Source organism: Stegostoma tigrinum, chromosome 38, assembly GCF_030684315.1.
Source record: "Stegostoma tigrinum isolate sSteTig4 chromosome 38, sSteTig4.hap1, whole genome shotgun sequence".
Lineage (NCBI taxonomy): Eukaryota > Metazoa > Chordata > Chondrichthyes > Orectolobiformes > Stegostomatidae > Stegostoma > Stegostoma tigrinum.
In genome coordinates, this window is record NC_081391.1 from 25,579,709 (window position 1) to 25,590,616 (window position 10,908).

Sequence of the window (10,908 nt, forward strand, 5' to 3'; positions counted from 1 at the left end):
ATTGCCCTCAGTTCCTTTGCCCAGATCGTTAATGTACCACACAAGTAGGTGTGGTCCCAATGTGGATCACTGTCTGCCATGCTGATAAAGACCCCTTTATCACAACCCTCTGCCTTCTGCCAGTCAGCCCATCGTCTATCCATGCCAATAACTCGCCCCTGGCACAACAGGCCCTTATCTAATGTTCCAGCCTCCCGTGCAGCACCTGGTCAAAGGCCAATTGGAAATCCAAACCCATCGTTTACACAGGCTCCTTCATCTAACTTGCTCATTACCTCCTCAAACAATTCGAACAGAAATGTCAGGAATCAGCATTCGTTGATGGAGCTGTTGTGACTCAGCACTATTTGGTCATGTACTTCCAAGTACTCTCAATCTCATCCTTCCTAATGGATTGTAAACTCATACCAATGACCGGGGTCAGGCTAACCGGTCTATAGTTTTCTGTCTCCTGGCTTCCTCCTTCCTTAAACAGTGGTGTTACACGTGCCATTTCCCAGGCTCACATGTAAATGGTTGTGCCCAGTAACCAGTGAGAGTGGAATTCAGAAACATTCCAGCTTAGCAGTTCTCATTGACAGAAACTCATCTCAATGTCACCCAATTATCCCTGAGACTTGATCCTGTGCACTACACAGCTACAGCCATGTCTCACTCATTATTCCCAGTGACAAAATAAAACTGACCAACAATTCAAAAAGAGGCTTTTATTGTTGTGACTGAACTGAATCATGACAAATGAAGCAGTTAGTGACCACTTTAACATTGTAGAAGCACAGATCTCACAGTTTCCAGCAAAGGTTGGGGCAGGGATCCAGCTGCATTCTCCTCTGTTGTCATGCTGGAGGTGATGCTTCTGTGCTTCGCACTTTAATCTCATTACATCTTGACCACATTCTGGAATTCTGCAATTTCAGTACAGTGACTTTCACTTATTTGTTACTGACGTTAATTTCTATTACTTTACAAACTCATAACTGGGAAGTGATAAATGACAAAAGTACAGCACAGGCAACAGCTGACTAAGAGCCATTTAGAAACCACCCCCGAGTGAGAGTCAGCCCCTTCAGGAACTGTATCCCACTGAGAGTCAGCCCCTTCAGGGACTGTATCCCAGTGAGAATCAGCCCCTTCAGGATCTGTATCCCACTGAGAGTCAGCACCTTCAGGAACTGTATCCCAGTGAGAGTTAGCCCCTTCAGGAACTGTATCCCACTGAGAGTCAGCACCTTCAGGATCTGTATCCCAGTGAGGGTCAGCACCTTCAGGAACTGTATCCCAGTGAGAATCAGCACCTTCAGGAACTGTATCCCAGTGAGAGTCAGCCCCTTCAGGAACTGTATCCCAGTGAGAATCAGCACCTTCAGGAACTGTATCCCAGTGAGGGTCAGCACCTTCAGGAACTGTATCCCAGTGAGAGTCAGCACCTTCAGGGACTGTATCCCAGTGAGGGTCAGCACCTTCAGGGACTGTATCCCAGTGAGAGTCAGCACCTTCAGGATCTGTATTCCAGTGAGAATCAGCACCATCAGGAACTGTATCCCACTGAGAGTTAGCCCCTTCAGGAACTGTATGCCAGTGAGGGTCAGCCCCTTCAGGGACTGTATCCCACTGAGAGTCAGCCCATTCAGGAACTGTATCCCAGTGAGGGTCAGCACCTTCAGGAACTGTATCGCAGTGAGAGGCAGCAACTTCAGGAACTGTATCCCAGTGAGTCAGCACCTTCAGGGATTGTATCCCAGTGAGAGTCAGCACCTTCAGGAACTGTATCCCAGTAAAAATCAGCACAATCAGGAACTGTATCCCAGTGAGATTCAGCACCTTCAGGAACTGTATCCCAGTGAGAGGCAGCACCTTCAGGAACTGTACCCCACTGAGAATCAGCCCCTTCAGGATCTGTATCCCACTGAGAGTCAGCACCTTCAGGAACTGTATCCCACTGAGAGTCAGCACCTTCAGGATCTGTATCCCAGTGAGGGTCAGCACCTTCAGGAACTGTATCCCAGTGAGAGTCAGCACCTTCAGGAACTGTATCCCAGTGAGGGTCAGCACCTTCAGGAACTGTATCCCAGTGAGAGTCAGCACCTTCAGGAACTGTATCCCAGTGAGGGTCAGCCCCTTCAGGGACTGTATCCCAGTGAGAGTCAGCACCTTCAGGATCTGTATTCCAGTGAGAATCAGCACCATCAGGAACTGTATCCCACTGAGAGTCAGCCCCTTCAGGAACTGTATGCCAGTGAGGGTCAGCCCCTTCAGGGACTGTATCCCAGTGAGAGTCAGCACCTTCAGGATCTGTATTCCAGTGAGAATCAGCACCATCAGGAACTGTATCCCACTGAGAGTCAGCCACTTCAGGAACTGTATGCCAGTGAGGGTCAGCCCCTTCAGGGACTGTATCCCACTGAGAGTCAGCCCATTCAGGAACTGTATCCCAGTGAGGGTCAGCACCTTCAGGAACTGTATCGCAGTGAGAGGCAGCAACTTCAGGAACTGTATCCAAGTGAGTCAGCACCTTCAGGGATTGTATCCCAGTGAGAGTCAGCACCTTCAGGAACTGTATCCCAGTAAAAATCAGCACAATCAGGAACTGTATCCCAGTGAGATTCAGCACCTTCAGGAACTGTATCCCACTGAGTGGCAGCACCTTCAGGAACTGTATCCCACTGAGAATCAGCCCCTTCAGGATCTGTATCCCACTGAGAGTCAGCACCTTCAGGAACTGTATCCCACTGAGAGTCAGCACCTTCAGGATCTGTATCCCAGTGAGGGTCAGCACCTTCAGGAACTGTATCCCAGTGAGAGTCAGCACCTTCAGGAACTGTATCCCAGTGAGGGTCAGCACCTTCAGGAACTGTATCCCAGTGAGAGTCAGCACCTTCAGGAACTGTATCCCAGTGAGGGTTAGCCCCTTCAGGGACTGTATCCCAGTGAGAGTCAGCACCTTCAGGATCTGTATTCCAGTGAGAATCAGCACCATCAGGAACTGTATCCCACTGAGAGTCAGCCCCTTCAGGAACTGTATGCCAGTGAGGGTCAGCCCCTTCAGGGACTGTATCCCACTGAGAATCAGCCCATTCAGGAACTGTATCCCAGTGAGGGTCAGCACCTTCAGGAGCTGTATCGTAGTGAGAGGCAGCAACTTCAGGAACTGTATCCCAGTGAGTCAGCACCTTCAGGGATTGTATCCCAGTGAGAGTCAGCACCTTCAGGAACTGTATCCCAGTGAGATTCAGCACCTTCAGGAACTGTATCCCAGTGAGAGGCAGCACCTTCAGGAACTGTATCTCAGTGAGAGGCAGCACCTTCTGGATCGGTATCCCAGTAAAAATCAGCACCATCAGGAACTGTATCCCACTGAGATTCAGCACCTTCAGGAACTGTATCCCAGTGAGAGGCAGCACCTTCAGGAACTGTATCCCACTGAGATTCAGCACCTTCAGGATCTGTATCCCAGTGAGAGTCGCACCTTCAGGGGCTGTATCCCAGTGAGAGTCAGCACCTTCAGGATCTGTATCGCAGTGAGAATCAGCACCATCAGGAACTGTATCCCACTGAGAGTCAGCCCCTTCAGGAACTGTATGCCAGTGAGGGTCAGCCCCTTCAGGGACTGTATCCCACTGAGAGTCAGCCCATTCAGGAACTGTATCCCAGTGAGGGTCAGCACCTTCAGCAACTGTATTGCAGTGAGAGGCAGCAACTTCAGGAACTGTATCCCAGTGAGTCAGCACCTTCAGGGATTGTATCCCATTGAGAGTCAGCACCTTCAGGACTGTATCCCAATGAGAAACAGCCCCTTCAGGATCTGTATCCCACTGAGAGTCAGCACCTTCAGGCACTGTATCCCAGTGAGAGTCAGCACCTTCAGGAACTGTATCCCAGTGAGAGTCAGCACCTTCAGGGACTGTATCCCTGTGAGAGACAGCACCTTCAGAAGCTTTATCCCAGTGAGGGTCAGCACCTTCAGAAACTGTATCCCAGTGAGATTCAGCACCTTCAGAAACTGTATCCCAGTGAGATTTAGCACCTTCAGGGATTGTATCCCATTGAGAGTCAGCACCTTCAGGGACTGTATCCCAATGAGAAACAGCCCCTTCAGGATCTGTATCCCACTGAGAGTCAGCACCTTCAGGCACTGTATCCCAGTGAGAGTCAGCACCTTCAGGAACTGTATGCCAGTGAGGGTCAGCCCCTTCAGGGACTGTATCCCACTGAGAGTCAGCCCATTCAGGAACTGTATCCCAGTGAGGGTCAGCACCTTCAGGAACTGTATCCCAGTGAGGGTCAGCACCTTCAGGGACTGTATCCCAGTGAGGGTCAGCACCTTCAGGAACTGTATCCCACTGAGAGTCAGCACCTTCAGGAACTGTATCCCAGTGAGGGTCAGCACCTTCAGGGACTGTATCCCAGTGAGGGTCAGCACCTTCAGGAACTGTATCCCACTGAGAGTCAGCACCTTCAGAAACTGTATCCCAGTGAGGGTCAGCACCTTCAGGAACTGTATCCCAGTGAGGGTCAGCACCTTCAGAAACTGTATCCCAGTGAGGGTCAGCACCTTCAGGGACTGTATCCCAGTGAGAATCAGCACCTTCAGGAACTGTATCCCAGTGAGAGTCAGCCCCTTCAGGAACTGTATCCCAGTGAGAATCAGCACCTTCAGGAACTGTATCCCAGTGAGGGTCAGCACCTTCAGGAACTGTATCCCAGTGAGAGTCAGCACCTTCAGGGACTGTATCCCAGTGAGGGTCAGCACCTTCAGGGACTGTATCCCAGTGAGAGTCAGCACCTTCAGGATCTGTATTCCAGTGAGAATCAGCACCATCAGGAACTGTATCCCACTGAGAGTTAGCCCCTTCAGGAACTGTATGCCAGTGAGGGTCAGCCCCTTCAGGGACTGTATCCCACTGAGAGTCAGCCCATTCAGGAACTGTATCCCAGTGAGGGTCAGCACCTTCAGGAACTGTATCGCAGTGAGAGGCAGCAACTTCAGGAACTGTATCCCAGTGAGTCAGCACCTTCAGGGATTGTATCCCAGTGAGAGTCAGCACCTTCAGGAACTGTATCCCAGTAAAAATCAGCACAATCAGGAACTGTATCCCAGTGAGATTCAGCACCTTCAGGAACTGTATCCCAGTGAGAGGCAGCACCTTCAGGAACTGTACCCCACTGAGAATCAGCCCCTTCAGGATCTGTATCCCACTGAGAGTCAGCACCTTCAGGAACTGTATCCCACTGAGAGTCAGCACCTTCAGGATCTGTATCCCAGTGAGGGTCAGCACCTTCAGGAACTGTATCCCAGTGAGAGTCAGCACCTTCAGGAACTGTATCCCAGTGAGGGTCAGCACCTTCAGGAACTGTATCCCAGTGAGAGTCAGCACCTTCAGGAACTGTATCCCAGTGAGGGTCAGCCCCTTCAGGGACTGTATCCCAGTGAGAGTCAGCACCTTCAGGATCTGTATTCCAGTGAGAATCAGCACCATCAGGAACTGTATCCCACTGAGAGTCAGCCCCTTCAGGAACTGTATGCCAGTGAGGGTCAGCCCCTTCAGGGACTGTATCCCAGTGAGAGTCAGCACCTTCAGGATCTGTATTCCAGTGAGAATCAGCACCATCAGGAACTGTATCCCACTGAGAGTCAGCCACTTCAGGAACTGTATGCCAGTGAGGGTCAGCCCCTTCAGGGACTGTATCCCACTGAGAGTCAGCCCATTCAGGAACTGTATCCCAGTGAGGGTCAGCACCTTCAGGAACTGTATCGCAGTGAGAGGCAGCAACTTCAGGAACTGTATCCAAGTGAGTCAGCACCTTCAGGGATTGTATCCCAGTGAGAGTCAGCACCTTCAGGAACTGTATCCCAGTAAAAATCAGCACAATCAGGAACTGTATCCCAGTGAGATTCAGCACCTTCAGGAACTGTATCCCACTGAGTGGCAGCACCTTCAGGAACTGTATCCCACTGAGAATCAGCCCCTTCAGGATCTGTATCCCACTGAGAGTCAGCACCTTCAGGAACTGTATCCCACTGAGAGTCAGCACCTTCAGGATCTGTATCCCAGTGAGGGTCAGCACCTTCAGGAACTGTATCCCAGTGAGAGTCAGCACCTTCAGGATCTGTATCCCAGTGAGAGTCGCACCTTCAGGGGCTGTATCCCAGTGAGAGTCAGCACCTTCAGGATCTGTATCGCAGTGAGAATCAGCACCATCAGGAACTGTATCCCACTGAGAGTCAGCCCCTTCAGGAACTGTATGCCAGTGAGGGTCAGCCCCTTCAGGGACTGTATCCCACTGAGAGTCAGCCCATTCAGGAACTGTATCCCAGTGAGGGTCAGCACCTTCAGCAACTGTATTGCAGTGAGAGGCAGCAACTTCAGGAACTGTATCCCAGTGAGTCAGCACCTTCAGGGATTGTATCCCATTGAGAGTCAGCACCTTCAGGACTGTATCCCAATGAGAAACAGCCCCTTCAGGATCTGTATCCCACTGAGAGTCAGCACCTTCAGGCACTGTATCCCAGTGAGAGTCAGCACCTTCAGGAACTGTATCCCAGTGAGAGTCAGCACCTTCAGGGACTGTATCCCTGTGAGAGACAGCACCTTCAGAAGCTTTATCCCAGTGAGGGTCAGCACCTTCAGAAACTGTATCCCAGTGAGATTCAGCACCTTCAGAAACTGTATCCCAGTGAGATTTAGCACCTTCAGGGATTGTATCCCATTGAGAGTCAGCACCTTCAGGGACTGTATCCCAATGAGAAACAGCCCCTTCAGGATCTGTATCCCACTGAGAGTCAGCACCTTCAGGCACTGTATCCCAGTGAGAGTCAGCACCTTCAGGAACTGTATGCCAGTGAGGGTCAGCCCCTTCAGGGACTGTATCCCACTGAGAGTCAGCCCATTCAGGAACTGTATCCCAGTGAGGGTCAGCACCTTCAGGGACTGTATCCCAGTGAGGGTCAGCACCTTCAGGAACTGTATCCCACTGAGAGTCAGCACCTTCAGGAACTGTATCCCAGTGAGGGTCAGCACCTTCAGGGACTGTATCCCAGTGAGGGTCAGCACCTTCAGGAACTGTATCCCACTGAGAGTCAGCACCTTCAGAAACTGTATCCCAGTGAGGGTCAGCACCTTCAGGAACTGTATCCCAGTGAGGGTCAGCACCTTCAGAAACTGTATCCCAGTGAGGGTCAGCACCTTCAGGGACTGTATCCCAGTGAGGATCAGCACCTTCAGAAATGGTGGAATCGAGTTCGGGAAATAACACAAACTTGTATCTCAATTAAATTGCTTTTGAGAGAATCATGCATCTCTACCTTTTCTCTCAGAAAACCCCTCCTGTTTAGAGTCTCAGTAACTCTGACAAAGGCTGTGTATGTTTCTAAACAGAACAGTAAGTGAGTCGTTTTTAATTGTTTAAACACTGACCAGAGAAGTTGATCTTGCCGTCTCCGTCTGCGTCTGCAGCCGATATAAAACTGTCTGCCTCAGAGTCACTGAATGTTCGAGCCTGGGGAGCAAAATACTGAAGGAACAACCTTAAATGAGAACAAAAGGAGCCCTGCATTAATATCCTGAGAGACACTAACACAGTTTGTCAGCAGATGAGTGTGTGTGTTGTATTTGTGTGTTATTTCTGTCTGGGATGTGATTGGTGGGTACCCTACCGGCTGTTTGCAGTGCACTTATCAACAAATATCAGGACAGGGAGGACCTATTGCGCTGTTACACTCCCTGTCTTCATTCCTTCTCCTTGACTCAGTTAATATTCAATGTGAATATTTAGATAGAAATCAGCAGGTTTTTACTTGAGTTCATGTTTCTCAATGAAGCCACTGTTGTCGTTATCAAGAATTGCAAAGATTTGCTCGATTTCTTTCACCGATTTCTTCACCAAGCCAGAGGTTTTGCAGAATTTCTTGAGCTGGAAGGAGCCGGGATCTGAAAAGGGACATAGTTGGTCAGGGGAGAGCACCTGAGAAGTTTTTCATTGAGAGTGAATGCCCATGATCTGTTTAATGGCATCAATCTGTCTCAACAAAGAAGCAGAGAGCCTCGCACTGAATATTATCAGAACAATGCATTTAAAGTGGGATTTTAAAACATAATCATCATACTGACCACAATCTCAGACATGTGCAAACACACAGGGTCAGGGTGATACAGACAGGGTCCAGGGTGATACAGGCAGGGTCAGGGTGATACAGACAGGGTCCAGGGTGATACAGACAGGGTCAGGGTGATACAGACAGGGTCCAGGGTGATACAGACAGGGTCCAGGTGATACAAACAGGGTCAGGGTGATACAGACAGGGTCCAGGTGATACAGACAGGGTCAGGGTGATACAGACAGGGTCCAGGGTGATACAGACAGGGTCCAGGTGATACAGGGTCAGTGCGGGACAGGGTCAGTGTAATACAGGACCCTGGAGGTACCGGGATGTGGTTACTGTTGGTATTGAAATGTACATATTGAAGCGCTTTCAGCTTTGAGTTGCGTTGGATGATCTCAGTGAGTGAGCAGTGTCAAACATTTGTTGTTTATATTGTTAAAGAAACACAGACGTCAGTGACTCCACACTGGATCAGAGTCAGCTGGGAGTGAAATGTTGGGAGGCAGGGATTAGCATTGCTGCAGTCACAAACAATGAAACGAGCCGATGACCTGAGAGGTCTTTCTATAGTTTGCATGGATCCATGGAGCAGCATTAAAACCCCAAAGAGGAGCATTGACCCTGAGTGGCAAGGGAAGGGGAGGTCAGCATCAGTGAGCTCCAACAGGGAGAATGAGGACTCGAGAATGCTGTCAAAGTGCAAATGACAAGAACACTGGGGAATGGGAGTGACCTTGCACAGACCCACACTGTATGGTCTTACCATTACATTCAGCCAGAGCAGCTGCCACATCCCCAGCAGCGAGGAAGTCTGTAATCTTCATCATAAATCTGTGAATGTGATCACACGTATTACTGTCCACACACAAGCTCAGGGAAACCACCCATTGTAGTTATCCAATGAACACACTTGAGCTCTTAACATTTTCTCTGACTACTCTCAGTTGTAACATTTCTCCATCTGTCTTTCCGTGTGAAGATCACTCTCACTGCAGTTTCCATGAATCTCACAGCAAACACAAAGCTACAAAGAACTCAACATCAGTGAAATCCTGAACAGTCCTGTGTTTCTGTAATTAAAGCAGTCCATGTTCAAATGCAAGAAGTTCTGGACAATATCCAGGCTTGGGCTGACACATGGCGAGTGACATTCACACCACGCAAATGCCAGGCACTCACCATCACTAATAAGTGAGAAAAATTCCCAGACAGCACCTTCCAAACCCACAACCACTTCCTTCTAGAAGGACAAGGGCAGCAGATACATGGGAACACCACCCTCTGCAAGTTCCCCTCCGAGCCACTCACCATCCTGACTTGGAAATATATCACTGTTCCCTCACTGTCGCTGGGTCAAAATCCTGAAATTTCCTCCCTAAGGACATTGTGGATCAACCCACATGGACTGCAATGGTTCAACAAGGCAGCTCACTCCGACCTTCTCAAGGGGCAACTAGGAATGGGGCAATAAATGTTGGCCCAGCCATGGACACCCCATCCCATGAGTGACAATAATCGAGAAGGATTTGGGAGCATAAACCCTTCAGATAAATTCCGTTCTCCTGCTGAACACCATGATGAAGAGTTTTGATCTAAATCCCATTTGGAAGGTTACATTGTTAATTACTTCCCATATCTCACAAAGAGCTGGGCCATTTTAAGTGTCCAGCACATTTCTTTGGGCAATTCAACAAATTAGATGAAACAAACACTTACCTCTCGTGATCTCCTGAGACGAAGGCAGGTAGCCAAGAGATAAACACTGGCATTTATACACAGTTTGGATGCTGGTCTTTATATACAGAGTGTCTGACACAGTTTGTAATGACAGTTACAAAAGGGAGGTGATAAGGAATATGTAAATAATTGTCCTGGTGTAAACCTGGGACTGTTAAGGCCAGGATTTGCCCTGTTTACATGATAGACAAAGCTGAACAGAAATCACCTGCATTTTCCACCTCCATTCTCCTCACAAAAGGCACGAAAACATTCGATTAGATAATTAAAACCATTTAATAAACCAAACAGCATCTGTTTCATCTAGACATCCTGTGCTCAATATATTTTCGACATGAGCCAAACAAATTATTTGGTCATTATCACATGGCTGTTGGTGAGTGCAGGCTGTTTGCAAATTGACGACTGTGTGTCCAACATCTCAAAGGGGGCTCAAAGGGACATTCATTGCCAGAAAAGTCAGTTAGGAAGCCTTGGAGTGACAAAGGTAAAAAGATCCATTTATATAGAGGTAGTAAGGACTGTTGGAGCCAGAGATAATACAGTGTGGGGCTGGAGGAACACAACAGATCAGGCAGCATCAGAGAAAAGGAAGGTTGATGTTTCGGGTCGGGACCCTTCTTCAGAAAAACCTCCCAGCTCCTCTGAAGCTGCCTGGCCTGCTGTGTTCCTCCAGCCCCACACTGTGCGACCTCTATTTATATAATGCCTTTCATCACCTCAGAGAGCCTTAAGGCCATAAGGAATAGGAACAGGAGGAGGCCATCTGGCCCATCGAGTCTGCTCCACCATTCAATTAGACCGTGGCCGATCTTTTTGTGGACTTGGCTCTATTTATCGGTCGACTCACGGTCACCCTTAATTCTTTACTGTTCAAAAAGCTACCGACCTTCTCCTTAAAAACACTGTGGCGCTCCCTCAGCACTGACCCACCCACAGTGCCCACTCCCTCAGCACTGACCCTCCGACAGTGCCCACTCCCTCAGCACTGACACTCCAAGAGTGCCGCACTCCCTCAGCACTGACCCTCCGACAGTGCGGCGCTCCCTCAGCACTGACCCTCCGACAGT

The 10,908-nt window shown here is 49.3% G+C and overlaps 1 protein-coding gene across 1 annotated transcript; it reads right to left on the reverse strand.

Moving 5' to 3' along the window:
* Positions 1 to 710: 710 nt before the first annotated feature.
* On the reverse strand, positions 711 to 9,924 carry LOC125447190 (putative oncomodulin-2). Its single transcript, XM_048521396.1, has 5 exons — positions 9,818 to 9,924; positions 8,865 to 8,932; positions 7,796 to 7,928; positions 7,416 to 7,525; positions 711 to 905 (listed from the first exon to the last, which is right to left on the reverse strand). Exons 1-5 carry the CDS (start codon positions 9,868 to 9,870, stop codon positions 880 to 882), a joined length of 390 nt encoding a protein of 129 aa, XP_048377353.1. The 5' UTR covers positions 9,871 to 9,924; the 3' UTR covers positions 711 to 879.
* Between the last annotated feature and the right edge of the window lie 984 nt (positions 9,925 to 10,908).

What these genes read in the sequence shown, in the direction of transcription:
- LOC125447190 (XM_048521396.1), bottom strand. Translation starts at nt 9,870, where the DNA reads ATGCCAGTGTTTATCTCTTGGCTACCTGCCTTCGTCTCAGGAGATCAC. An exon ending in TGCTCTGGCTGAATGTAATG is followed by an intron (nt 7,929 to 8,864) that starts GTAAGACCATAC and finishes GTCCCTTTTCAG; the next exon opens with ATCCCGGCTCCTTCCAGCTC. An exon ending in CGGCAAGATCAACTTCTCTG is followed by an intron (nt 906 to 7,415) that starts GTCAGTGTTTAA and finishes CTGAAATTGCAG; the next exon opens with AATTCCAGAATGTGGTCAAG.